This window comes from Astyanax mexicanus, chromosome 14 (genome assembly GCF_023375975.1).
Source record: "Astyanax mexicanus isolate ESR-SI-001 chromosome 14, AstMex3_surface, whole genome shotgun sequence".
In the NCBI taxonomy this organism is placed as follows: Eukaryota; Metazoa; Chordata; class Actinopteri; order Characiformes; family Acestrorhamphidae; genus Astyanax; species Astyanax mexicanus.
In genome coordinates, this window is record NC_064421.1 from 26,373,868 (window position 1) to 26,399,641 (window position 25,774).

The 25,774-nt window shown below is 37.1% G+C and overlaps 1 protein-coding gene across 1 annotated transcript in view; it reads right to left on the bottom strand.

The window, feature by feature from the left end:
* Window positions 1-25,774, bottom strand: part of asap2a (ArfGAP with SH3 domain, ankyrin repeat and PH domain 2a) — a 109,041-nt gene that overhangs the window by 40,807 nt on the left and 42,460 nt on the right. Inside the window, exons 3-4 of the mRNA XM_007252207.4 lie at window positions 6,899-7,044; window positions 5,355-5,429 (exon numbers count right to left, since the gene is read on the bottom strand). Coding sequence (XP_007252269.1) covers window positions 5,355-5,429; window positions 6,899-7,044 — 221 coding nt within the window. The remainder of the gene's footprint in view (window positions 1-5,354; window positions 5,430-6,898; window positions 7,045-25,774) is intronic.

The following is a 25,774-nucleotide window of genomic DNA, read 5'->3' on the forward strand; positions in this document are numbered from 1 at the left end:
AATTGGTCTGTGAAAGTGCTGCCTGGTTTTGGTTTAGTTTGGATTAGTGCTTTAAATTTATAATGGAATCAAAAGAGTCTCCTTCTAACCAAGCATTAGAAATGCTTAACACGGACATGCCACATGTCATGGGACAGTTATGTCCCATGGCATTTGGAAATCCATATGACACTGTGGCGCAAGAAATGCTCAATCTCCTAAAGTTCATGCTGGCCAGTCTTCACAACCTCACTCACAAGATACTACCTCACCACTTATACAGGTGTGGGTGTTTAAAAGCCACCCCCTGAGGTAGAACTTCATGATTGTGTGTGTGTGAGTCAATAGGTTTGAACACAGAACCAAGTGCCCTTCATCCAAAGAACTTCCTAAAATGGAAAAACTCGCATGTGTGAGTGAAATCTGAGCTCAGAATTAATCTCATACACACACATACACAGATACACACAAGTGTGTGAGACAATAGAGGCAATGGGATGGTCAGCTTCAGCATTTTTCAGTGTGACATCAGCTCTGCATGTGTGTGTTTTCAAGGCTCACACTGCTGCCAGATAAGCAGCAGGGTCAGGACACGGGGCAGCCAGGTCATTCTTTCACACACAAGAAAAACATCTCTTTGTGGACACATACGACAGTTCCTTAACCTTTAGCTGTTCAAAAAATATTACTGCTATTATTCAGCTTTTTAAACATTCACTGTCTACTAAAATAGACAGTAATTAAGTAGTTAAGTATGTAAGTTAGTTAAGTATGTAATGAATTCATGAAAAATCAGTTTACACCCACACATCAGAAAATAGTGTGACCACATGTGCAAGGGATTACACTGACAAACCTTTGTCAAGCATTACAATACAGAGTTACATTCATAAATGCCAAAAAAAAAAAGTCGCCAACTGGATTTAACTAAGTAAATGATGTGAGGTTGCCGCAGTTGGTCAGGTCTAGGTTCAGCAACAGTATGTGCTGAAAGCGTGAGGTCAGCTGACTACCTGAATATACTGAATATAGACCAGGTTGACTCGATGCGAACTCTAGTCCAGACTTTCCAGTGTAAAAGTGTCCTAAAAAAACATGTTTTTTTATTTATTTATTTTTATTTAATTTTCCATATTGTTCCCTGCCTTTTCTGACTTAAAGGTTAAACAATGTAGTGCAAAAGTTAGATTACTGGAAGCAGGGGCTCCGAGTGGTCACGCGGGCTAAGCGCTGCCACTATGATCAGGAGATCACTGGTTCGAATCCTGTTCATGTAGCTTGCCATCAGTGATGCTATTGAGCAATGCTACATGAGCAGCAGGTCGAAAAGAGGAGTGGCTGTGCTAGTCTTCACTCTCCTGGTGTTGGGGCATCACTAGTGATAGGGGGTTTTGGAATTGGCCGTGTAAATTGGGTAGAAAATGGGAAAGAAAACAAAACAAGATTACTGGAAGTAGATTGGCTGACCATGAATGCAATGGAAAGTTGTAAACTGCACTGCACACTCAAAACCTTCAAATCAAATTCTTTAAAACTGTAATAAAATATACCCCTTCTATTTCCAGCTTTCCTTCAAGGTTATTACCCCCTAGAGCTGTACTAAAAACCAAACTAAAACCAAACTCCTGTGGGTGTCGTGTTTACAGAAAACAACTGCAAGCAGCACAGCGTTCACAATCATTCTGCTTCAAGCAGGGTTTCCTCTCTGATGTAAAAAGTGCTGCAGTGGATGGAGCGTGAAAGCCACAGGCTGGAGGTTAATGGCTCGAGTGACAACCTGCACAGAGGCCTGTAATCTTAATCCATTAGTGGCTAACTACATCAGACCCCAAGCAGAGCAGAATTAGCCTGTTAGCATGCTGCTCGCAGTACAGCCGTTAAGAATGCTCTTAGGGTAAGGCTTGCTTAAATAAGACATCTGTCCTTAGCCTGAACCCTGTGGATGGGAGTAGAATAAAGTGTGATTTATGTCTTTATGTATGTGGGGTTAAATGGGCAACTCAAGCTAGTTATGCTGACGCAATATGCAAATGCACACGCATGTACAAGCTCGTATTGTCCCTGTAGTGAAGTACTGCTAATAGAATAGGATTCTCTAGAGCAGATAAACATGACACTGTTGACATTATGCTTAATAAGAGTTGTGGAGCACTGAAAAATTTGTTCTATAAAATGATCATGCTCCATCCTCTCCAGTACCTTTCGGATAAGTTGGGAAGTTGCAGATGAGCTGAGGAGGTGGACATGCACCTCAAATACAGCTCTGGAAAAGAGCTGTACTTAAAAAGAGACCACTTAAAAATTATGAGTTTGTTTGATTCTACCAAATTAAAAACCTCTGGAATATAATCAAGAGGAAGATTGATGATCACAAGCCATCAAACCAAGCTGACCTGCTTGAATAAAGTTATTCAAAAGCAGCGTGTAAGACTGGTGGAGGAGAACATGCCAAAATGCATGAAAATTGTGATTAAAAACCAGGGTTATTTCAACAAATATTGAAAACTTTATGAGTATGAACTTGTTTTCTTTGCATTATTCAAGATCTGAAAGCTCTGCATATTTTTGTTATTTCAGCAATATTTTTATTTTCAGCAAATAAATGCTCTAAATAACAATATTTTTATTTAGAATTTGTGAGAAATGTCCGTAGTTTGGAGAATAAAAAAGAATGACCTATAAATCGCAAATCAGAGAAACTTATTCAGAAATTTGTTTTATTGGTGTTTCTCCTTAGTACCCGAAGCGGTCCTCTAGGTGGACAGTCGTTTCCAATTTACAGTGCACTGTGCGCTATTGCCGCTTCTATCTGGTGTGAGTTGGTTGGTTCAGTGCTGAGTTGAACTGATTCTGTGTAGAATGTAATTGTATGTCTTTGTAAAATGCAATTGCAATTCTTTGCCTAGAAAGGCAAAAAGGTGCTACATAGGTGTAATTGTAAGTATGTAAGAATGCTCTGGAAAAATTTAGATAATTTTAAAATGATCAGTTTTTACTATTTATATTATGTTTGAGTATTGTTGCTTTATTCTATAAGCTACTGATAACATTTCTTACATATTCCCCAAATATATGGTTATATAATAAGAAAACCTTAAAACCTCTGGAATGAAATCAGGAGGAAGCTATTAAACAAAACTGAACTGATTGAAGTTTTGCGCATAAAGTTCACCCAAAAGCAGTGTGAAAGACTGGTGGAGAGCATGCCAAAGAAGCATGAAGGCTGAGATACGAAATCAGGGTTATTTCACAAAGTATTGATTTCTAAACTCTTCCTGAGTAAAAAATACTGTTTCATTGTTACAATTAGTATAATTGAATGAATGAACTTTGTATCATTTCTTTGTGTTATTTGCATTAGGTCTGGAAGCACTGCATATTTTTTGTTATTTTGACCATTTCTCATTTTCTGCAAACAAATGCTCTAATTTACAATATTTGTATTTGGAATTTGTAAGAAAAGTTGTCAGTTGTTAATAGTTGTTAAACTCAAACATATACCTATAAATGCTTAGAGTATCATTTATGCTGAATCGTAACCGCTGTATCATGATATTTAATGCATTGCCAATACACATCTCTAAAAGTCATCAGTCATCTTTACTGTCCAGGTAGCTGTTCATGGGGCAAAAAGGTGTTGTAGAAGTTGGAGAGGAAGTAGAAAAGCTTGAAAGGTCTTCTCTGTGTCAAGTCTGGAGCAGATCCCAATTAGAGAGCTATGCTGAGTGTCTGGCTGTGGAGGAACATCTCCCTGAGAGAGTCTCACTTTTCAGGGAGCCGGGGCCCCATCACCACGGGAAACCAAGAAAGAGAGAGAATGGGAGAAGGAGGGAGCGAAGGAGGAGCGAGTCTCCAGGGAAACGAGATGGAGAGTGGAGGGAAGCGGCCTCATTAGGAGCAAAATCACATCACCCTCCCTGCGGGAGCTAACGAATCACAGTCACATGGTACTGAGGGGTCAGGAGGTCAGGACAGACATTAATGGGGGAAGATGTCCTAAAAGAACTCTGCTCACCAATCTGTCCATCTGCTCAAGTCTCTCTCTCTCTCATATAAAAAAAATAACAGCATGACTATTCACTCTGGCACCAGACTGCACCACTTACCACTGCAATTACCACTGCACTGTGACTATTCAGCCTTCAGGCGATTTAATGATGTTAAAATCTCTGCATTAAGTATGCAATAAGTGAAATGACACAGGACGTGCATGTACACACAGCAGAATAAGGGCTGTAACAATACAAAAAAAAAAAGAAATAAAACGTGTCATACTGTGATTTAACATATGACATTAATTTCAGTTGGATTCATGGAGATATTTCATTTTTTGTTTAGACAGCTTCCAGCGCAAATACATGTTCTATGAAAACTTGAGCACTTTATTTATTATTTTAGTGAACGTCTGACATGCTAATTTACAACCATGACCAATAGTAAGAATGGGAAATATGGCTCTAAAATAATATCACTATATTTCTGCACAAAATTTATTCTTGGCAATAACTGTAAAAAATTAATAAAATAATAATACATAAACTGCAACACAATGAATATTACATTTTGTTTGGCAGTAGAATCGCATATGATATAATATGGCATATTGTTAATAGATATTTAATAGAAAATAAGAAAAATGTGGGTTTTTTCTTTGTTACTTTTTTTTTTTTTACTACAAACAGAAAAAAAAGATGCCACATATAGCCCTAAATGTGTAAAGGGTTGCCCCAGCCCTGAAGACCCGAAAAAAATGTTTAAAAGCTAATCATTAGCATATCATAGCACACTTGTATTCAGCTGTATTCTTCTCCTCTAAATCTGAAAAAATCAGTGGTGTAAATTTTTATGAATAATTATTTTATTTACATAAAAAAATTATCTAAATTATTAAAAGCATAAATTATTAAAAGCTTGTGATTAATGCAATTTTTAGTAGTTTTAAACCACTAATATAATTATCATTTAATTTAGCAAATCTACCACTAATTATTTTATTTACATAACATTTTTAATTATTAAATGCTCAGTCTTTAGCAGAACAAAAAGCTCTATAATAAATTGTATATATTTGCTTAAATTTCCTCCCAGCACTGGGGTCCTGGGTTCAAGTCCCTATCTGAGTGGAGTTTCCATGTTTTTCCAGTGTCTCTACTACATAATATCTGCCAGGAATTTCTACCAGTAGCTGCTAAAAAATGTATAAGTTCTATTTTTCTTATACTCACTTTTATACTTTTACTGTAAATGTGTTTGTTTAAAAACTCAGTGGTCCATGCATGTCCCAGTGTCCATACAAACGAACAGTTAAACAGGCCAGAAGTCTCATAGCTATAAAATGTAACTAATATTTAAACCTTAAAATGAACTTTACTTACCCCTTTAACTCCTTTCAGATCCCCCTTCAGCAAACTGTCCAGAGGGAACGTGATGATGTTATTCATGTTCTGAAACTAGAAAAGAAAGAGCGCATTAAACAACTCTTATTCCATTCTTCCCTGAGCTCCAGCTTTCCGTTTCGATGGAGATCGTAATTACGTGGAGAGACACAGACACAGCTTGAGGGAAGCAAAGTGCTTTCTCGCAGTGGGAGAGTGATTAGCAGTTAAACAAAGCGCTTTCTGAATACAAACTCACTAACAGGGTACTTAGACAGCTGTGCAGATTCTGAGGCTGATACTATTGGCCTACATCATTTGAGTTTGATGGCGAAAATTTTAACTGATTGTTAATGATGACATACTTGCGTATAACTGTGAATTGCTAAGTATGAATATCAATTCTTAACTGACATTTTTAAAAATCTTGAATAATCAGCTGAAACACCCTGGTAAAATATCTACATGCTGCAGTTTCTGGCAAATCAATAAATCATTTTTTTATATGTAAAGAAGGTGTATTTATAAAGCACTTTTCAGAATAATCATAAATTGACAAAAAAAAAACATGCTTTACATATTGTCTTGTCACTGTCTAATAAAAAAATAAATATCTCCAAAACTCAAAAAGCTGCTTTACAGGAGGGAGAAAAAAACATCTGAACTTTCAATTGAAGTCAGTGCAAAAAGAGTTTATTTCAGGTCATTTTAAAGTATTTCTATTGGTCCAGTCATCATGAAATCTTGGCACAGTGTAAAGGACAGTTTGTCTGTTCAAATTATCTAGTAAACTTAAAATCAACATAAATCGGAGAGACATACAGTGTCTCACAAAAGTGTGTACATCCCTCATATTTTTGTAAATAATTTTTATTATGTATTTTCCTGGGACAACACTTAAGATATGACACTTTGGTACAATGTAAAGTAGTAAGTGTACAGTATAACCGTGTAAATTTGCTGTGCCCTCAAAATAAATCAACAACATGCAGCCATTAATGTCTATTGAGCATCTGTGGGGCATCCTCAATTGGAAAATGTAGGATTACAAGGACTTTAACATCCATCAGCTCTGTGATGTGGTTAAAGAAGGGTGGAAGAGGATTATAGTGGCAAACTGTGAAGCTCTAGGAAACTCCATGGCCAAGAGAGTTAAGACAAGAGTGGATAATAATGGTGGCCACACACAAAAAAAACCTTTTAAACACACAATTTGGTCATTTTCTTTTAGGGTTGTACTCACTTTTGTTGCCAGACTTTTATCATTTTTTTCTTCATCATTCAAACAATTTGCTGGTAGTAAAACTGCAAGAGCCAAATGTTATAAATGTGTAAAGTGTCTTGAGTGGAATTATATTGAACTGAATAAGGAGATGTTCATGAAATCTGATCCACCCTATAGACTGAAGATTGAGGATTACGTTTGGACTCAAGGGTCCTGACGCATTAACTGCAGGAAGCAAATGTGTTCAAAATCCATTTGCTCTTCAAGAGCAGAGTAGCAAATACACACACACACACATATATACACACACACAGCTCACCAAGTTCTTGAAGAGTGCGGTGAGCTCCTTGGTGAAGACGGAGAACTTGAGGAAAGCTGAGCCGAGGTCGGGGTCGTCCCGGTACACACAGTTCTCACCGAACTTCTCCAGAGCCTGAGTGTACTGCTCCTCGTTCTCCACATGAGCTGAGGAGCAAACGGACAAAACAGTGACAAACTATAGAACAATGCAATTTATTTACCTTTAAAAGGTCCATATGTATTCTTATACTGTAATTTTGCTATTCAATTAATTTGTCTTATAGGACTATACCACTGCCCTCACACAAATACCTACAAATTAAAAAAGAATTTCTATTCCTCACAATATTTTAACAAAATATGAAGAATTTTGCCAGATTTAAATTTTGCCAAAGGCTGTGCAATAGGTAGTAAAAGGAAAAGTGTTTTCTTTTCATAAAGCATAACTGGTAAAACAATAATAAACATTTTGCTTGTTTTGCAGACAAAGATTAAAATAAAATATTAAACAAGCTACTAGGGCTGTAACTATTATTTTGTTGTCTACTAATTTTTTGATTATTTTCTTGATTATTCGATTAGTCAGAAATTATTTGTGACACGCCCATCTCCTGCTTTAAAATTAAAATAAAGACCCATGAAACACAAACAAGAGACCATATTAAACTTACGCTTAATGCCTTAATCAACAATTTTTATAATATTTATAGCATTAATCCATGTAATCACAACAAAAATGAAACTAAATTAATGAATAAAATAACAAAAAATGACATTTATTAGTACATTTGAACAATGTCTGAGCAATGTATGTGCAAATACTACTTAAAGATATCTACAGTAGAAAAAAAAATTCTAATCGACCATGCCAATTATGACAACCAACCGTTGCAAGGCTACAAGCTACATCATTTACAATACAATAATTACATATTCAGTAATGAGGTGAAAAGGGTTAATACAAGTTCGCAATGAACAGTTTTTAAGAGGTCATCAGGCAAAACCTTTCCCAATTCTTTACACAGACTGATTATACCATAATGTAAAACACATGATTATCACATGAAACAACAGAGACTAGACACAAGACTACTGAGGATGTACTGAAGACATCAGTGTATCTGAGCATCAGAAAATGTATAGAAAGATCTGGATAAGCTGAAAAAAAAGGTTGAGTTATGATTTTGACTCATTTTACAATAAATCTACATGACTTTACATTCATAATTATTGCTGACCTCAATATATTCAATTATATTTATTATGCCTTAGTGAGGAGAATCTATTAACATTAAGAAGCTGGTGTTAATAATATGTATATTCCACTTTCAATGACTATTTTACAGTTTACTGTTTTATTAAGGGTGAGTGCCCACTACCAAAATTAACTAGATTTAAAAAAAAATGCTGATTACTTTTAAATGTCATTTATAGGATTTTTTGCCAGGTAACATTTATTTTAATAATTTTATGAATTTATTATAAATTAAATAAAAGCTTGCAGGTAAAGCTAAGGGTCAGTGCTGGGCAGTCAGTAAGGGGCTGTTGGTCTTTTTTCAGACAGAGAAAGTTGTCATTTATCAGTCAGCAGACCCATGTCAGGTTATCCTGTAAAACATTCCTCTGTAAAAATGTGCCTGAGAACTGAAAAGAGTTGGACACCCTGCTGTAAATTCTAAAATTACATCATTACCATATTTTTGAGGCTGGAGCAGTATTAGCATTAGCTGATAACTGTGCTAAACGCTAGCTCTTTCACTGTTCAGAGGTGAGTATATCAGACTGTAGTCTGCATTTTTACAGTGTTAAAACAAGCTATGTTGGACGAACCGCTAGCTGATAGCGCCCTGGCTTAGCAAAGCTTTCAGGGTTCCTCAGTGTAGTGCTGTAGGGCAGCATTTACTAGCGCTATGTGCTGCTAACTGCGGCTAGCGCTGCTAACTAACCACGGCTAGCGCTGTTGCTAACCAAGCTAAAATATTGGAATTCTAAGCTTACTGTAAATAAATGTAAGTGCTTTACTCCCCCTAATAAACAAAGTTTTTAGGAGAGAAATCTGTGCAGATTATCATCCAGCACTTGTTTAACTTTTTGTTTTAAGAATTTAAAACAGTTTTGTTTACTTGTTTCTTACTATCGTCACTTAAAATGCGTTTTATTATCCAGTGCGCCATATGTATTAAAATAAACCAGAAAATAGACAAGAAAATAGACAGTGTGCCTTATATTACGATGCACCTTAAAATACTGTCTATGAAATCAATTATTAATAAAATCAGCAGTGATGGGCCTAGTTTAATGCTGCTGGTGTTGAAGCATGGTCTGCATGGTCTCTCGCTATCAAATGCCTCTGTTGTGTCTCTTGATTTTGGCTTCATTTCTGTCACTCCTATTGTGTGGAGCCAGGAACACACGGGACCTGTTTATTATTATAAACCCTCCATTCCCACTCTCTTCCCATTGTTCCTGCGACATGGGACTAAATGCCACTGATAGAAGCGAATGGAAATTTAAACACATGTTCAAAAATCCAGAACTTCCTTAAAGAGCAGCAAAATAAGACTAGTCTGTCCCTATATCTCCATCCCCACTGCCCCAGAGATAATACTGAGAGAGCTTCCCAAAAGCAAAACATGCAATCAGCTAATTCCCCAACCTGACAGGAAAAGCTCCAGTGTTGTTAACAATTAACCACCTTTTCAGTTGGCCTCCGGGAAAGTGTGTAACACACAAGCCCAAACATGCCATTAAAAGTGTATTGCAAGCTGTAAATGCGTGTGTGTGTGTGTGTGTGTGTGTTGGGTGGGGGGTCGCAATCAACACCTGGGGTGTTTATAGGTTTTGCTCATATGTGCTATGTCTGCTTTTATGTTTATGTTCTTAGCTTGACTGTAGAGTAGATTTTAAAAGCCTTGGTATCATTAAACACAAGATACATTAAAGTGTGTTTACAGTTATTGATGAATTATCAGGACACTAAAATAAACAATTGAAGACTGTACAAAATTTGACAAAAAAAAAAAACTAATCTAGTAACCTATACTGCTACTCAACCCTTATCCTTTTTCTTTTTTTCTTTTGATACGACGACTATCAAGTTACAGTATGGAGGCCTCATAACAAGAGTTTTAATTCTGCCTCAATTCTGAAGCAAAATACTGCTTCAAATGCTGGTGTGAAGATCTAGCAAGCCATTGCGTATGACAGTTTTGCGTATGACCATTTCACTCTTGGCCCTACCACTTACCCCTACCCCTCGTGCACACCAAATTCTTGTCAGGCTTGAGGGATAGGGGGAAGAGGTAGGGTTTGTTAGCCCTTCACACAGAGATTTTTTAGATGCACACTTTAAACCGAGGGGTATGAGAATCACTGGTAAGATGGCGGCACAAGAGACCAAAAGAAACACATAAATGTACGTATTTTCCTTGTTAAAAGTGACTATTAGCACTATATTACCATATTATAATGTGTAGTTTCAAGGTTTATGGCCAAATTCTTTATAACAAGCATAAAAAAAGACTGCTAGTTGTATGTCTTTTTGCTTGATTTAGAATGTGTCAGTGTCCTAATCTTTGCTATCGTAACGACAGGAAAAGTACACCTTGCACAGCTCATAATTTGTAAAGGTATGTACTAATTCTCACAACTTATCAGTTATGTTTTGAGTGTAATGTAAAATGAACCACTCAGCCTGTCACTTGTCATTCCCTCTAAAAGCCAAGTGCGCTCTGACTTAAAACAGACTTTTTAACAGTGCAACTTCCAGCACTTCTCAGCAGAGAAAAACTGACCTGCTTGCTCATACTGTGCATGAGCAGGTCACTTACAGGAACAGCAGAGTTACTTTATTTTGTATTCTGCTTATTGTTGATGTAAAAGTTGAGTTTGTGCATTCCTCTGTGTCCATGTGTGCGTAACAAACAGGGGTGTACTCGTGTTAAGTGCCTAATGCACATATGTGTTGCCAAGACAGCAATGAACATCTGACTGATGACTGTTGTCTAGATTAAATTCAGACAGTTAAGCACCAGAAATTTACCTGAACACACCTCACTTCGAGACCAGCATGCCCATTGGCGTAGATATAATCACAAGTGCCATCGCTATTTATACGATGCAGGCCCAAGATGTGGAAATAGACTGTTGGCAGGGTGTAAGGTAGCAATAAGCACTGAAACTCTCTAAGTTCTCCCTCAAGAACTTAGTAACCACATTTAATTAGGCTAAACACAGTTTTCATATTAGTCTGACCAAGACTGAGAGTTTGACAAAGGAATGTTTGCGTCATTATCTGACTAAGGTCATACAGGACGTGTTTTATATTACAGTCACAGACCATTCTGTGAATTCTGTAGTATGACACAAGCCATCTCAACCCCCTACAGAGGCAAGAAGAACATTTTTAAGGAAAAAAAAAAATACCAACCAAGACAAGCTAACTGATTGCTATACTCTTGATACTGGTGACCAGGTCAGTTACCAGGCCAAGCTAACTCACCTCTGCAGACTCAGGCTGAGATGGAGCTTGACGTAGCCATTTACAGGACACAGTTACTTACCACCAGACTAAAAACTCCTGCTGATATGCATCCAGGCAAGAATCAATAGCCTCTGATGAATAATACATTAGTGTGCTTAAAGTGGAGTTGGTGAGGGTCAGTGTCAGAGATTTCTCTTTCTGTTTCTCTCTCTCTCTTTCTCTTCCATTGTCAGGATACAAAGATGCAGGAAGTTAGGCAGTATTGAGCTGTCATGTTGGAGCAGGTCCAGAGCTGAAGTCACAGCAGAGATGGCACAAAACAAAAGAGGTAGAACGGGAGACCGGACAGGAAACACTCCAACAGATTTCTTTCGTTTTTACTTTCATCCGTCTGCCTGGACTCAGTGTAAACTGCATGCAGTCTGAAATGCTGACCAGAGACTACAAACAATTTACTTAGAGTTTAAGGGGTTATGCTAACAGATACCACTCAGTTACTAAGAGATCAGTTACTAAGATTGCACTCATATTATTAGTCTGAAGTGACTCAAATCTGACTTTCAAATGACAAAGACAAGACTGATCTATGTCAATAAATGAAGTTGTTTTAAGTCTGATTTAAAAAGATCATATATATATATTTAAAACATTCCATGTTAGTCATGCTAGCCAAATTGGTGATGCAGGCGATACTGGTAATGCTGTTCAATAGAGCTTTTTTTTTTATTAGTTAATTAGTCAACAACTATTCCTGCCATCCCCCAAGCACTGCTTACTGTGGGTGTGGCTCCTGTCCCAATGCATGTTTTACCTCACCTGCTCAAGTCTGCACATCTGCAAATGTCACATTGTCCAGTCTCTTATCGCCCTTAACATTTGGGCTGCAATGATTAGTCTGTGAAATCGACAATGTCAACTTTAAAAATGTAATTATCGACGCGACGTTAATGTGCAAAAAGATGCGACAGAGGAAGACACACACATAGTGAGAGAGTGACAAATCCTGAGCATCCTGATTGGCATTTCTTTATACTTAGTTGGCCAATGAGGTTTCGGTGTGGGTGTGACCTGTAGCGTGTGAAAGAGCAGGAGAGAGAGCGGTAGGCACACACATACAGTGTAATATCAGTGCAGTGTTAAAAACAAACACTTTTGACTCCAGTTTAATAAAGGTACGTCAATAATTTTAACTATCAAAATGTACTGCAAAATGTTTAGTTTAGCGGTGTACTGTAACTCAAGGAATAAGATTCTGAAATAATTTGGAGAGTGATGTTAAAAATGCTAGATCAATGTTTGTGTTTAAAAGAATGATAAAAGCTGGTCTGTTTAAAAAAATATGAAATAGTGTAATGTGTAACTATATAAACTGTTGTTTGAGAAGGATTTGATGTTTTTGTTTAGTTTAGATTTTTTTGGAAATTTGCTATTGTTCTAAATTATTTTTGGGATAAAAGGGGAAGATATTATTATAAGATTATAAGTTTTTTTCTTCTTTCTGCTGCCTTTTATTTTATTTGTGATTTGTATTTTCTTTCTTCTGTATATAATATATATATATATATATATATATATATATATATATAATATATCTGTATATATTTTTTTTTATAATAAAATGAATAAATCTTCTAAAAAAAAAAAAATAAAGTTTAATCTGTTGACATTGATCACTTCTTTTCTATTGTCTTCTGGCACCATATATTTGCATGCTGGGTGTGTCCCTCATTTTCTGACACTCATCCTCAGTGTTTAGTGATTATCCCCAGGCTATCTTAGGTAAACTTGTAGATCATATATAATGGCCTGGCCTTTAACTCTGAGCAGCTAACTCTGTTTTGTGTGCATGCTACACTGATCACTTTATGGCATTTTCTTTCTTCATCCAATTTTCTGTAAGTATTTCAAATTCATATTTTGACTTGAAATCGAAAAGAACACTTAATGCAAATCTATTTCATTTACCTAATCATAAAGTAGAGTCTAAAAAGTCCAAAGTAGAATAATTGTATAAATCTGATAACTGACAACAAAACAAATAATATAAATTACCTTAAAATCTGACAAAGGTTCAAATTTAATTTAATATGAGGCAAAAAAATTACTTCAATTATTTAAGTAAATTCAACTAATCCAGGCTTACATTATATGAAAATAGAAACTAGAGTGAATTGGATTCTTTTTTGCCAAACTGCTTCTTTAAGAGCGGAGGGGGTGAGATGATTTGCTCACATGAGAAACAAAGGCAAGTCACTGCTATGTTCTCAGCACAGGGGAGGAAACAGAGGAGCGCGGGGAGTGTGAGACGGTGCGTGAAAGAGTGTGAAGTGCTGCTCTCTTCCAAACACCTGCTTCTCTGTTGTGACTCATCAAATCTCATTAAAGTCCAGACAGGCCACCAGACTCTGTGCTTTCTGCAGACTTGTGTCATGTAAGCATGTTCAGAATGAAACCCTCAGCGGTGTGGGCGTTCGCTATTGAAGCACTTGAAGCACGGCTTGAGAAAATAAAAGGAAAGCTTTGAATGAAACCTTTGATCTGAGAGCTCTAAAGCTTTTATTTCTCTAGGGAGGAAGGAGGACTTTGTGCTTACTCATATTTTTAAATATCGAAACTTCACCTCCATGTTGCTCCTGCACATTCATACAGTACGACCCAGGAATTGATCTAAATTTAGTTTCTGAACAAATCTTATGTTTATTTTAGGTGGTGCACACAAATTAATATATTCAAATTAATTTTAGAATGTGACCCATATCTAACATTTGTTTAAATTGCTTCGCTGTGTAACTAATGAGCATGTGCAAAACAGCACTGAATCACGAAAAAGTCCCATTAGCTGACAGTTAGCCTCATCAACTTTCAACCTTTTAAGCTTTTTATTGTCCTTTTTTTATTTTGACACATCAGCCACATTCTGTTGCAGTATTCAGCCATTTCATTGGAAACACAAGAGTGACTGCAACACAAGCCTTCTAATATGACTGGAATAGAGACGTTAGTCCACGTATTTATGGGGTCTGTTATCTCTATATTCCATTCCATATTGAGGAGTGTTTTATTATATTTTTGCTTGATGTTTTTCTATTTAAACTTTTTAAATTTAAAGTCGAATATAAACTTCAGTGGCATCCCTTTGAAATCCACAGGCTTTAATATTACGTCACTGTCCACTGCAACCAAGTCAATAAGCTAATTTTCACATTTCTGTCTCAATCTATAATCAAGGAAGTCAAGGAACATTATTTAAAAAAAGACATTTTATTTAGCTTTAGTTGGATTAACTGTCTCTACGGTCTAGAGAAGGCTACTTTACTATACATTAGAGCAGTTGCTGTGAAGATTTGATTTCAATCAGCGACAAGAGCATTAGTGAAGTCCGGATGAAGATGGCACGTATTCCATCTGGTTTGATACTGATTGATTCTGATAATGTCCACTGTCTGTCTGCATCTAATGTTATGAAAACAGGCCTCCAGACTTTGCGGTGTGTGTACAGCTTCAACAGCGCCTCTGTTTAGACTGCAAACACAGCCATGTTATCTTCTACCATGTAAACGGCTGGAAGGCTTCTCCGGCTCGGTGTTAGAGTGGCGTGAGAGCTCCGAGCGTGACCTGCTCATGCGTGACCGTAAACTGCTGAGCACAACCTCTGCCCTGGCCCACTCATTTCAGAGCGTCCAGCCAGGCAGTCAAGATTTAGTGTTATTCTGCATGAACGGCTGACGGCTAGCCTCGACTTCTGCCACGTCTGCATTTCTTCAACCGACCCTCAAAGTCAGCAGCACTGTAGTCGACACACTATAGCTCTGGCAGAACAATGCATGGCACAAAGAGAAAAGCCCTGTTCCTAAAGGACTGTGTCCTGTGCTGGAAATGTACTGCACAAATACTGCCCAAAGCATTTCCTTAGATTATCTAAGCGTCGGGAGGCCAGCTGGTTGTTTGAAACTTATCTGTGTTTAATTAAGTGATAGCAGTCAGGCTGACACACTTCCTTGCTCTCAGGCGCTTGGCTTAATCCCTTGCTGTCTCTGTGTCTCCAAACTGTACTGTAGTCAATGTATATTTTTTAATTATTTAAAAAAGCTCTCATATACTACTTTTGGGTAGTAAACCTCTTGGTGCGAGACATCACTGACTGGCAGACATTCAAAGATGTTTAGCCTAGTTATAAGGTGCATCATCAATAAACGTCTATTTTCTAGTAAGGAACAGTGGTGTTTCACCATGTTTTCCTTCTAATTCAGCTTTCAGTAAAGCTAAGCTAAGTTAAGTAAACCAAAATGTAGCATTTTCTTTTAAAGTCGAACGAGCACTGGATGTTAATCTACACAGATTCCTCTTCTAAAAACTGTTTATTTGGGAGAGTAAAGTGATTCCGATTATTAACAGTAAGCTTAGATTTCCACTGAGGTCCTAGCTCTTAAGGGTAAAAAATGCTAGAGCTAGCGCGGTTAGCTGCGAAAGAGCTAGTGCTTAGCACAGTTAGCGGCTAATGTTAACACTGCTCCAGTCTCAAGTCTCTGTGCTGCAGAACTAAACTAAAACTCCTGTATAACGCTGCACTTCAGTGAAGTGGCTTTACTGTTACTTACAACCTGACTGGTAAAATCCATACATAAGGTGCACCAGATTATATGGAGCACTGAAGATTTTGGGGAAAAGTAAAGGATTTTAAGTGCAACTTATAGGGCGAAAAATATGGCAATTTCAATAAATTCAATAAACTCCTAGTAGTGACACACGAGACACTGACAGCTCAGCGATATGTGCTAGACATCCTGCGGCCACTTTTGTTAAAATAGATTAAATTAGAAATACTTTATTGGTCCCAGAGGGAAATTGCAGTTATTAGAAATATTTTATTTATGTGTTGCCTCTAATGACATCCAACTTATCCAACATATTAGCAATAATCCAGATTATTAGCATTTTTCAACAGGATAAAAACAACAACAACAAGTTTCCCAGGAATGTCTCCAACAAATTGCAATGCTTCCTTGGCCTGCCTGGTTGCCAGATTTATCAGCAATAAAGCATTTATAGAAATCAGACATGACATCAATTTTAACAACCTATGAGTGTACAGGAACTGTGGACCAAAGTCCTGTTGGATAACATACTAAACCTTTATGCCTTCATGCCCACCATTCTTATATCTCATCTTGCATCCAGGCTAGAAGTAGCCCGAACCGCTTCTAGAGCCTCCTCTCAAATGAATGTATAAACATATAAACATATAAAGTTCCGATCTAAACACCCCCAAAATACATCCATACACTTGAAAAAACCCATCCATACATGAAATCATAAAGAACTGCAGCAGCAAACAGAGGCAGCAAATGAGGCTTAACAGCCTCGTTAGATTACCGTAGTCCCAATATTCCCAAACTACTGCACCCCAGTGACTAGCGATGTAATAATACAGCGTTTACAGAGTAACCGCAGCAACAGCCCCCCCGGTGACAGTAAAAACTCATTTACTGGTGGTTAAAAAAACATTTGCAAACCATAGCAGAGCTAATACGCTGCTGATGAGCTCTGCTAGCTGAACATGCTATCTGCAGTCAGCAGATAGTCAGAAGATGCTTACAAAAAGCTGCCTTTAGCACAAAATGCATTTAACACCATCGAAACAACTCCGAATCCATCTTAAAAAAGTGTACTAAGAGAAAAACAATAGGCCAAAAATAATTAGTCACATATATTACCTACATCGGTCGGATGTATCAGTAATAGCCTGGGCAATAATCTGAATTAAAGTACTTGGATCAGACTAGGGGCATAAGGCTAGTGTTGGGCAATTATGGCCCAGCACTAATATGGCACAAATATGGCACAAAATATCTGCTTTTCAATAATAATAGATTATTTTCCTGCCTACTAAAAATCAAACTAGAGATGACAAAGAAATTATTCAAAACTAGGTTTACCTGTATAAAAAAAAAAAAAATCAACAACCCAACGTGTCTAAACACCAAATATACTTTATATATATAAATTATATATTGGGTTGAGTCAACTCATTGAGTAAATCAATGATCCAAAACATTGTTTACAAGTCCATGCGTTCATATCACACACTGAATGACAAATAATTGTACTTTAGAATGCCGGTTTGTGACTGAAAATTGAGAAATAATGCACTAAATAAGTCACAGAAGAAACTTTGAAGGAAAGATTATTGTTGATTTCCACAATTCATCGCAGATCCTCACCAGAGAGCAATGATGCTGCAGTAGGATTTTATTTCTAGCTAAATATATGCTGTATCCCACTGGGTGTTTGTGTGGAAAGTGCTGGAACTTTTTAGATTATTAGGATATTTTAGATTAAAAACATAAAACATAAAATGTTTGTATGTAAAATTGCAATGACTGCATTTTGAAAATCGCATTAATTTGAATTAACCAAATGAACCGTGAAAATCGCCCAGCACTAATTCTAGCCATTTCATAGGAAACACTGAATTAGAACAGAGACATCAGCCTGTTAGTCAGCACAAAGCCACTGAAACCCTCATTCACGGCTGTTGTCCATTTTCCTTTGTCCTCACAGCATTTCTGATCTGGCTGTTCAGCCTAAGTCATACAGCATGGCCCAAATTAAGAATAGAAATCAGATTTAATGCATTTTGTGTGCCACAAAAATAACACATAAGCTTCAAATATAAATACAAGATCAGATCTTTTTGCAGTGTGAACATAAATTTAAATACAAATCGATAATGAAAATGATCTTTTATAGCAAACCTACACAGCTGAACACAGCAAGTTGATTACACAGCACTATCCTGAGGCTGGCTGCTTGCCTAAAAGACTAATGTAATGTAGACACAACACCTGGATGCTGTGCACCTGGAGGCCCACATTTATAACAAACTGCAGTGTCATCCAGCCATACCTCAAATTCCCTTCAGTACCTACCAAAGCAGAACTAATCCCCAGGGGGGTTCACCGGTTGTGGGGGTCCGGGATTGTTTGTAATGATGTGCGAGAGTGTGATGCACAAAAGTATGACTACGGATGCTGTCAATATTCCCCTATGAGACTACGCTTCCCAGAAGCACCGGCAGCTCTCCTCAATTTTAGCTAATCAAACCTGCGGTGTCCGCCTCAAGCCGCGGGTCCCCGATGCGCTCGCCTACAAAGCCACCTCATTAGGTATTACTCAGAAGTTGTTGCAGCACAGTAGCACAGATGATAAGCACCTACCGCTGAGCGGCAGAGCCATCTGTAATTGGCAAATGCTGGAGGTGCTGACATACGATGATGGCTCACACCGGTGCTGATTGCCAGGTACCTCCAACAGGCCTCAGGCTGCATACAAGTGAAGACATGCAAAGACAATAGGTGCTCCTCTTCTGCCAGGCTCTATCTCTTTCTCCATTTCGTTGTTTCTCCATGTCTCTCTTTCTCTCTCTCTTTCTCTCTCTCTCGGTCTGCCCTACTCTGGCTGCCTCTGCAGTAAATCCTGATATTCCTGCGCATATCTAATAGCACACTGACAGACAGGAGTTTTTTTAGGCTGCAGTTGAGAATGCATTTTACCCCTGTTGGTGCTCATGGACTTAGAGTGAATGCTTCTTAAATAAAGACTTATTAGTCCCCAAAACTGCACTGTAAACATGATTTTCCAAGTTAACCCAAAAATAATGAGTTTCAGTTCTGTCTAAAAGCTGGAACGCTAATAATAGTGGCTTGCAAAAGACTATATGTGATTTTTTTTTTGTTTGTTTTTTTGTTATTGTGAATAGTCGGCCAATTAAAAGCTCACAGTGGCCGAGAACGAGCTGCAAAAGCACAGCACACATCCATAAAAAAAGACAACACAGACAATTCAATGCAAACTCATACACATGACTCAAGTTCATAATGTATAATGTTATGCAAATCTATTAACAACAGAACAGAAATAAACCACAACACAGCGGAATTTCCCCAGAGGACCCTGAAAGACGCTGGACCCCTACAGAAGCAACACTTCTTCATCTTCATGATGCGTACAGAAGACCACCAATGGCGGCTGTGGACTAGGGCTGTGGACAAATTGTTAAAAAAAATATACATAAATAAATATATACATTTATTGCGCATGAATATCCATTTCTTCAATATGAAATTAATAAAGGATCATCCTCTTTCACCTATAGTAGCAAAATAATGCAAGTACTCCATTTAAAAAAAAGTTAAGTAAGTCAATAAAATGCAGAAAATGAAATTAGAATATAAAAATGTTACATATTTCACAAAAAAAAAAAAACTTTTTAAATAAAGCAGACATAACATCATGTTCAAAGTGAAATCAAAGCGAACGCAGTTTGGTTTTGCTCACATTTGAACAGAAATTACGGATGTTTTCAAAAATATCAGTGTGTCTCTGTCTACGATAATTTGATAGTTTGGTTTGTTTGGGTTTTGTGCCATATCAGCAACATGTTGGCTATTTAATGGCATCAACAATGTTCATAACTTGAGCATCACAGACTTAAATCAGTGTCTTTATATGAACGACTTCCAGAAAATTAAGTATTTTAGCTGGTGGAACCTTTTCAAACAGTTCTTTCACATTTGTAACCCTATTTTATTTTTATTTCTGGCAATAATTTGATAGAATATATATATATATATATATATATATATATATATATATATATATATATATATATATATATATATATATATATATAGTATCAATATAATGTTGATTACAAAACCTCGTGGAGAAGGTAATAGGCTCACTCACACAGTTTAGTCTCAACTTTGGCTGTGTCTCCAAATGTCCCCAAAAACAACAGATTATGTATTTTCTCACTAAATTGCACATTATAACTACATTATTCAACATCTTCTGGATATAAAAAATCCCACGTTTAGCTGTTTTTTCCCCTTTTAAAGTGACTTGAGGGCATGGCAGGAATGATCACTAACTAATCAAAAACATAATCATCAGATTAGATGGCAAGTAAAATAATCAGCATTTGCAGCCCTTCATTAGTAGAAATATGATTACCATGAATTAGTCCTATCTGGATACAAAAAGCATTTACAAGCTCAGATACAGTGATACAGTGATGCATTATCAAGTACTGTCTAAACTTTTGCTTTGAGCCCTTTTTCTTTTTTTGTCATCAGATGCTTGCTTCAGATATTTAAAAAATGTTTTGAGAGAAACAGTAAGAACAGTCAGGCCGGCCAGCAGTAAGTTTCTAGAAGGACTAGACGAAACAGGGGCTTGTCTGACCTTTCGCTGGCCCACGCCATGACTCAAAGTCAATCCCCTAACAGGCTTTCCAGCACAGTCTACACTCCCACAACGATAAGAGCAACTCCCACTATCTCAGTAAAGCCCAGTCTACTCTCCCGCTGTGAAACTGACTACATCATGTGTGCTGGCTGAGACCAGTATTTCAGCTTATCTCCACCAGAGCTGTCACTGACTACTGTTTAACATCACAAAGAAATAAATATTGCAGTTTAAAATATCATTCAAAGCTGTGTGACGGCAATATATAATGTGTCCAATAAAAACAAGTATCTCCATTTTTGTCGATTTTTAGTTTATTACGTTTGAATTTGAACACACAAACAATCCCTTACACCCCATCAAAATTTCTTGACGAATGGACCAATAAAAAGTCTTCAAAATGACCTGAAATAAACTCTTTAAAAATGTTTATTTTAAATGTTCAAGGTTTTATCTCTCTTGAATTGTTGCTGTTTTGAAGATACATGTTTTTCATTGGACAGCAACAGTATGCAAATTGAAACAGGCCAATTTTACATCCCCGTTACTTGGCTACACCATGATTAATAGTTTTACACTCATAAAATAAAATAAAATAAAATAAATATTTTCTTAAAATAAGAGAGATCAATATTTCTGTTTCTTCACAGTGTTATAGCAGGACAATTTAAATAACTACTATCCATTTTCAAATTAATCAACAGCTATGATTATTATGAGATTTGTATAATTGGAAAAACTTACTTATACATTAAAAATTCAAACTGATAAATTTAATCAGATCTGGTCTAAATAACTAGTGTATATAAGACCCTAACAATAAGATTTCTTGTAGACCTTGTGATCTCTGACTTGGATCTTTCCTTTTCTCCTCTTTTTATTGAAAAATTTCTCCACTTTTATTGTAAATAGTTCTTTGCTTTTAAAGTACATAAGTACATAGATAACAATAAAAACTGCTGATTTACATCCTGGGAAAGTCAGAAATAAGAGTGTTAAATGTTATTTTACTTTATATGACATTACTGAGACAGTTGTCTGAGATGTATGGACATTGTAAGCTTAATGAGAGTTAATATAGTATCTGTTTTTCTTTGACAGACTACAATAATAAAAAACAAATTCTAAATAAATTAATCAACAGTTCTAAAAAAAAAAGTTAAAAATGGGGCATTTTATTATAGACTACATAGACTGGACTTGTTTAATTAGTATCCTAGATTTATTATTCTTTTGATTATTATAATTATACAGTATTTAGTCTGCAAATTAAAGCTAAGCACAATCACAAAGTGGAGTCATTTGAATTTTGCCCATCTTCCTCTCTGAACCTGATACATGTCCTTCTGTTTCATTTCCTGCTGGATCTGTAGAATATGATCTGAAGGAACTCTGAAATATCAGGATGTCACTGCACGCTGTACAGAGTCTCATAACGAAGTTTGATGTGTAAAGGTTATTTTTTGTAAAGTGTAAAAATGAAGAGTGTTTAAATGCCTGTTCAGACAGACTTGAGGAGCCAGCAAGGGTCAATTCATCTGCCTAAGACTGATAGTAGTCCAGATTTGCACCCAAGCTACTTGGCCTCTCCAGCCCTGGCCCAAATCAGACCTTCTTCGTCCAGAACAGATAAAGAGGCCTTCAGAACCTAAAGAAATCGATTAAGTGCTCACCCAAAAACCACTCAGGCCAGCCCTGCACTTTTTTTTTTATAAGAGCTCGACAGTAGTAATGAAGCAGCTTTTCAATTATATACAAGCTCTAGTGTGTATTAATATATTTCAGAATATATTTCTTAATTTTGGTCGATACAATATCATTCTGATATCAACATGAACAGTATAAAAGCTGACACCACCTGCAGTGCATGTCATTGCACGTTGGATGTTCTTTATTGTTCTTAGTATACATATTTTCATGAATACAACCTGGTCTGAGAACTTTTGTTCTGAAGCCCAGAAAAAAGGTTTAGCCACAGTTGCTAACTGCCAACAGCTAACTAACTAGTGAAGCTTAATCTCTAGTTTTTGAAACAGATCTATGGCACTGTGCTGGTTAGTTTAGACTGGTTCTGTTGATATGTTGATACGATATGTTGATTATGACTATAATTTATTCAAATCATTAGTTATCGAGTTCAGAATACCAAAAAACAGACACTGGGTCTTGCCACAAAAAGGCATAAAGGTGCTTCCCTTACTGCCCTATAAACAAGCTCTTAGATGCTACGTTTGGGTAGTGTACCACTTGGTGAGAAATCATTGACTACTAGACATAAAATAAGAGACCACTTAAAAATGATGAGTTTCCTTAATTTTACCAAATTAAAAACCTCTGGAATATAATCAAGAGGAAGATGGATGATCACAAGCCATCAAACCAAGCTGAACTTCTTGAATGTCTGCACCAGGAGCAGCATAAAGTTATCCAAAAGCAGTGTATAAAACTGGTGGAGGAGAACATGCCAAGAGGCAATAAAACTGTGATTAAAAACAGGGTTATTCCACCAAATATTGATTTCTGAATAGGCCTGCAATGATTAGTTGATATAATAGACAATGTTGATTATTTAAATTGGTCGACTACAAATTTCATAATATAAAATGCTGGGGACAGAAGCACTATGGGAGATGGGTAAATGTCTCACTCACACAGTTTACACTCAACTTAGTCTGTGTCTCCAAAAGCGCCCAAACACAACAGATTACATATTTAATTACTAAATATCAGCACTTTCCACGTTTAAATAACATCTAGACATTTAAATACCTTTTAAATTCATGTTCAGCTGTTTCTATCATTTTTAGAGATGGAGCACATGGCAGAAATAATCACTGACTAATCGACTAATCGGAAAAATAATCATCAGATTAGTCGACTACCAAATTAATCATTAGTTGCCGCCCTATTTCTGAACTTTTAAAACTTTATGCATATGAACTTGTTTTCTTTGCATTATTTGAGGTCTGAAAACATCTTTTTTGTTTTTTTTCAGCCATTTCTCATTTTATTTAACATTTTTATTTGGAATTTGGAAGAAATGTTGTTCTGAGTTTCTAGAATAAAAGAACAATGTTCATCTTACTTAAACATATACCTATAAATAGCAAAATCAGAATAACTGATTCAGAAACTGGAGTGGTCTCTTCATCTTTTCCAGAGCTGTTTACCATCATGTATAAATGTACATGTATAAAACTCATTTAATTCATTTCCAACAACCCCTTCTTGTGGTGTTATTTTATATATTTTTTTATCTTGAAGTTGTTTGTAAGGAATTCAGACAGTTGATACAAGTCCAGCAAGCCTTTTTAGCAGCAGTGATTAGAAGCCTAATATGATTTCCAAGGATTTCTGGCCCTTTGTTCGTCAGTAAGGCTTAAAGCACAGCCATCAGTTATGGAAATGCAACAAGAATATAAATGGCAGCGCACTGTGAGAGCATGACCAGGCCAGTAAAATTCAAATGCTGGGGCAGAGTGAATGACTTGGTTGCAAACGACTTTCAGTGTCCCTCGGTCCGTTCATTTGCCTAATCAAATGAGCTTTTTGTGCTCCTCCAGAGATTCCCGCGCCTCGTATGAGTCAGTGAAAGGGATCGAGAGGCAGAGAGGAGGAAGAGAGGAACGACATGACAGCACTTCTGGGAACCCCATTAGCCGAGTAAATAAGGGATTCACACACATGTACACAGAGGGTGTGTCCTGTCCTGCCACAGCTGCCCTTGAGTATGGAGTGCAACTGCCATGGCTGAACAGTGCATGCAATGTTCTGGAAAAAGCCCAGCTCAGCAAAGTAGGCCCACACTGTCTTTGTGTGAGTATGTGTGTTGTACCACGCCCCCCTATACAGCTGAAACAAACAGCACCGTCACCGCACCACAGAGCTGACAGTGCCCTGTACTGAAAAGGACTGTGCTTTTTTTGGCACCCAACCCCCTCCCAGAATATCTACTAAATAAATAAAAAGCATAAAACAACACCACTTTGGATCGTAGCACAAGTTTATATTGTAAATTAATGGTACAGTTTCTGTTTCGTTCGTACTGGCAATGTTGACAATTAAATAGAAATATATATTTTTTTGTACTATAAGGCGCACTTAAAATCCTTTCATGTTCCCAAAAAGTCATCAGCGCCTTAAAATCTCTACTAACCACGCTAAGTGCGAGCTCCTTTGCCATTCAGAGGTGAGTATTATCAATCTGTAGCCTGCTTCTGGAGCAGCATTAGCATTACCTGCTAATCGTACTAACCGCTCGCTCTATCACTGTCCAGAGGTGAGTATTATCGGATTGTAGTCTGCCAGTTTAACATGTTAAAACATGCTACGTGGGATGAACCGCTAGCTTACATTGCCCGGCTTACCGGAAGACTCAGGGTTTCTCAGTGTAGTGCTATCGTGTGCATTAGCCACTAATCGCAGCTAGCACTAGCGGCTAGCTGCTAATGCTAATGCTAATGCTGCTGCACCCAGTCTTAGTGGAAAAACTACTGTAACGGAAGTGCTTTTTACTCACCCAAATAAACAGTTTTCAGGAGAAAAATTTGTGTAGATTAACATCCAGCGCTCGTTTGACAGTACTGTATTTTTCGCACTATAAAGTGCACTAGATTAAAAGGTGCACTATCAATGAACGTCTATTTTCATACATAAGGTGAACTGGATTTTAATGCACATTTTAAGAGACACTATAAGGAACTTCTAATTTAGCAGTCTCGCCGCTGGGGGGTGTTGGGGTGGAGGGGGTAGCTCAGTAAGTTAAGTAAGGCTAAGCTAAGTAAACAAAAACGTAATTTAAAAAAAATCTTTTTTTAAAGTCAGATGAGCGCTGGACGTTAATCTACACAGATTTCTCTCCTGAAAACCGTTTATTTACAGTAAGCTTAGATTTCAGAATTTATCCAACACTAAGGCTGAAGCATTAGCATTAGCACCTAACCACCCGACAGCGCTACACTGAGGAACCCTGAGTGTTCCGGTAAAATTAGCTAGTGGTTCGTTACACGTATCTTGTTTTAACATGGTAAACACACAGGCTACAGTCCGATAATACTCCCCTCTGAACAGCGAAAGAGCTAGCACGGTTAGCAGGCAATGCTAATGCTGCTCCAGCAGTGCTAGCCAGGGTTTGTAGTAGGCTACAGGCCGATAATACTCACA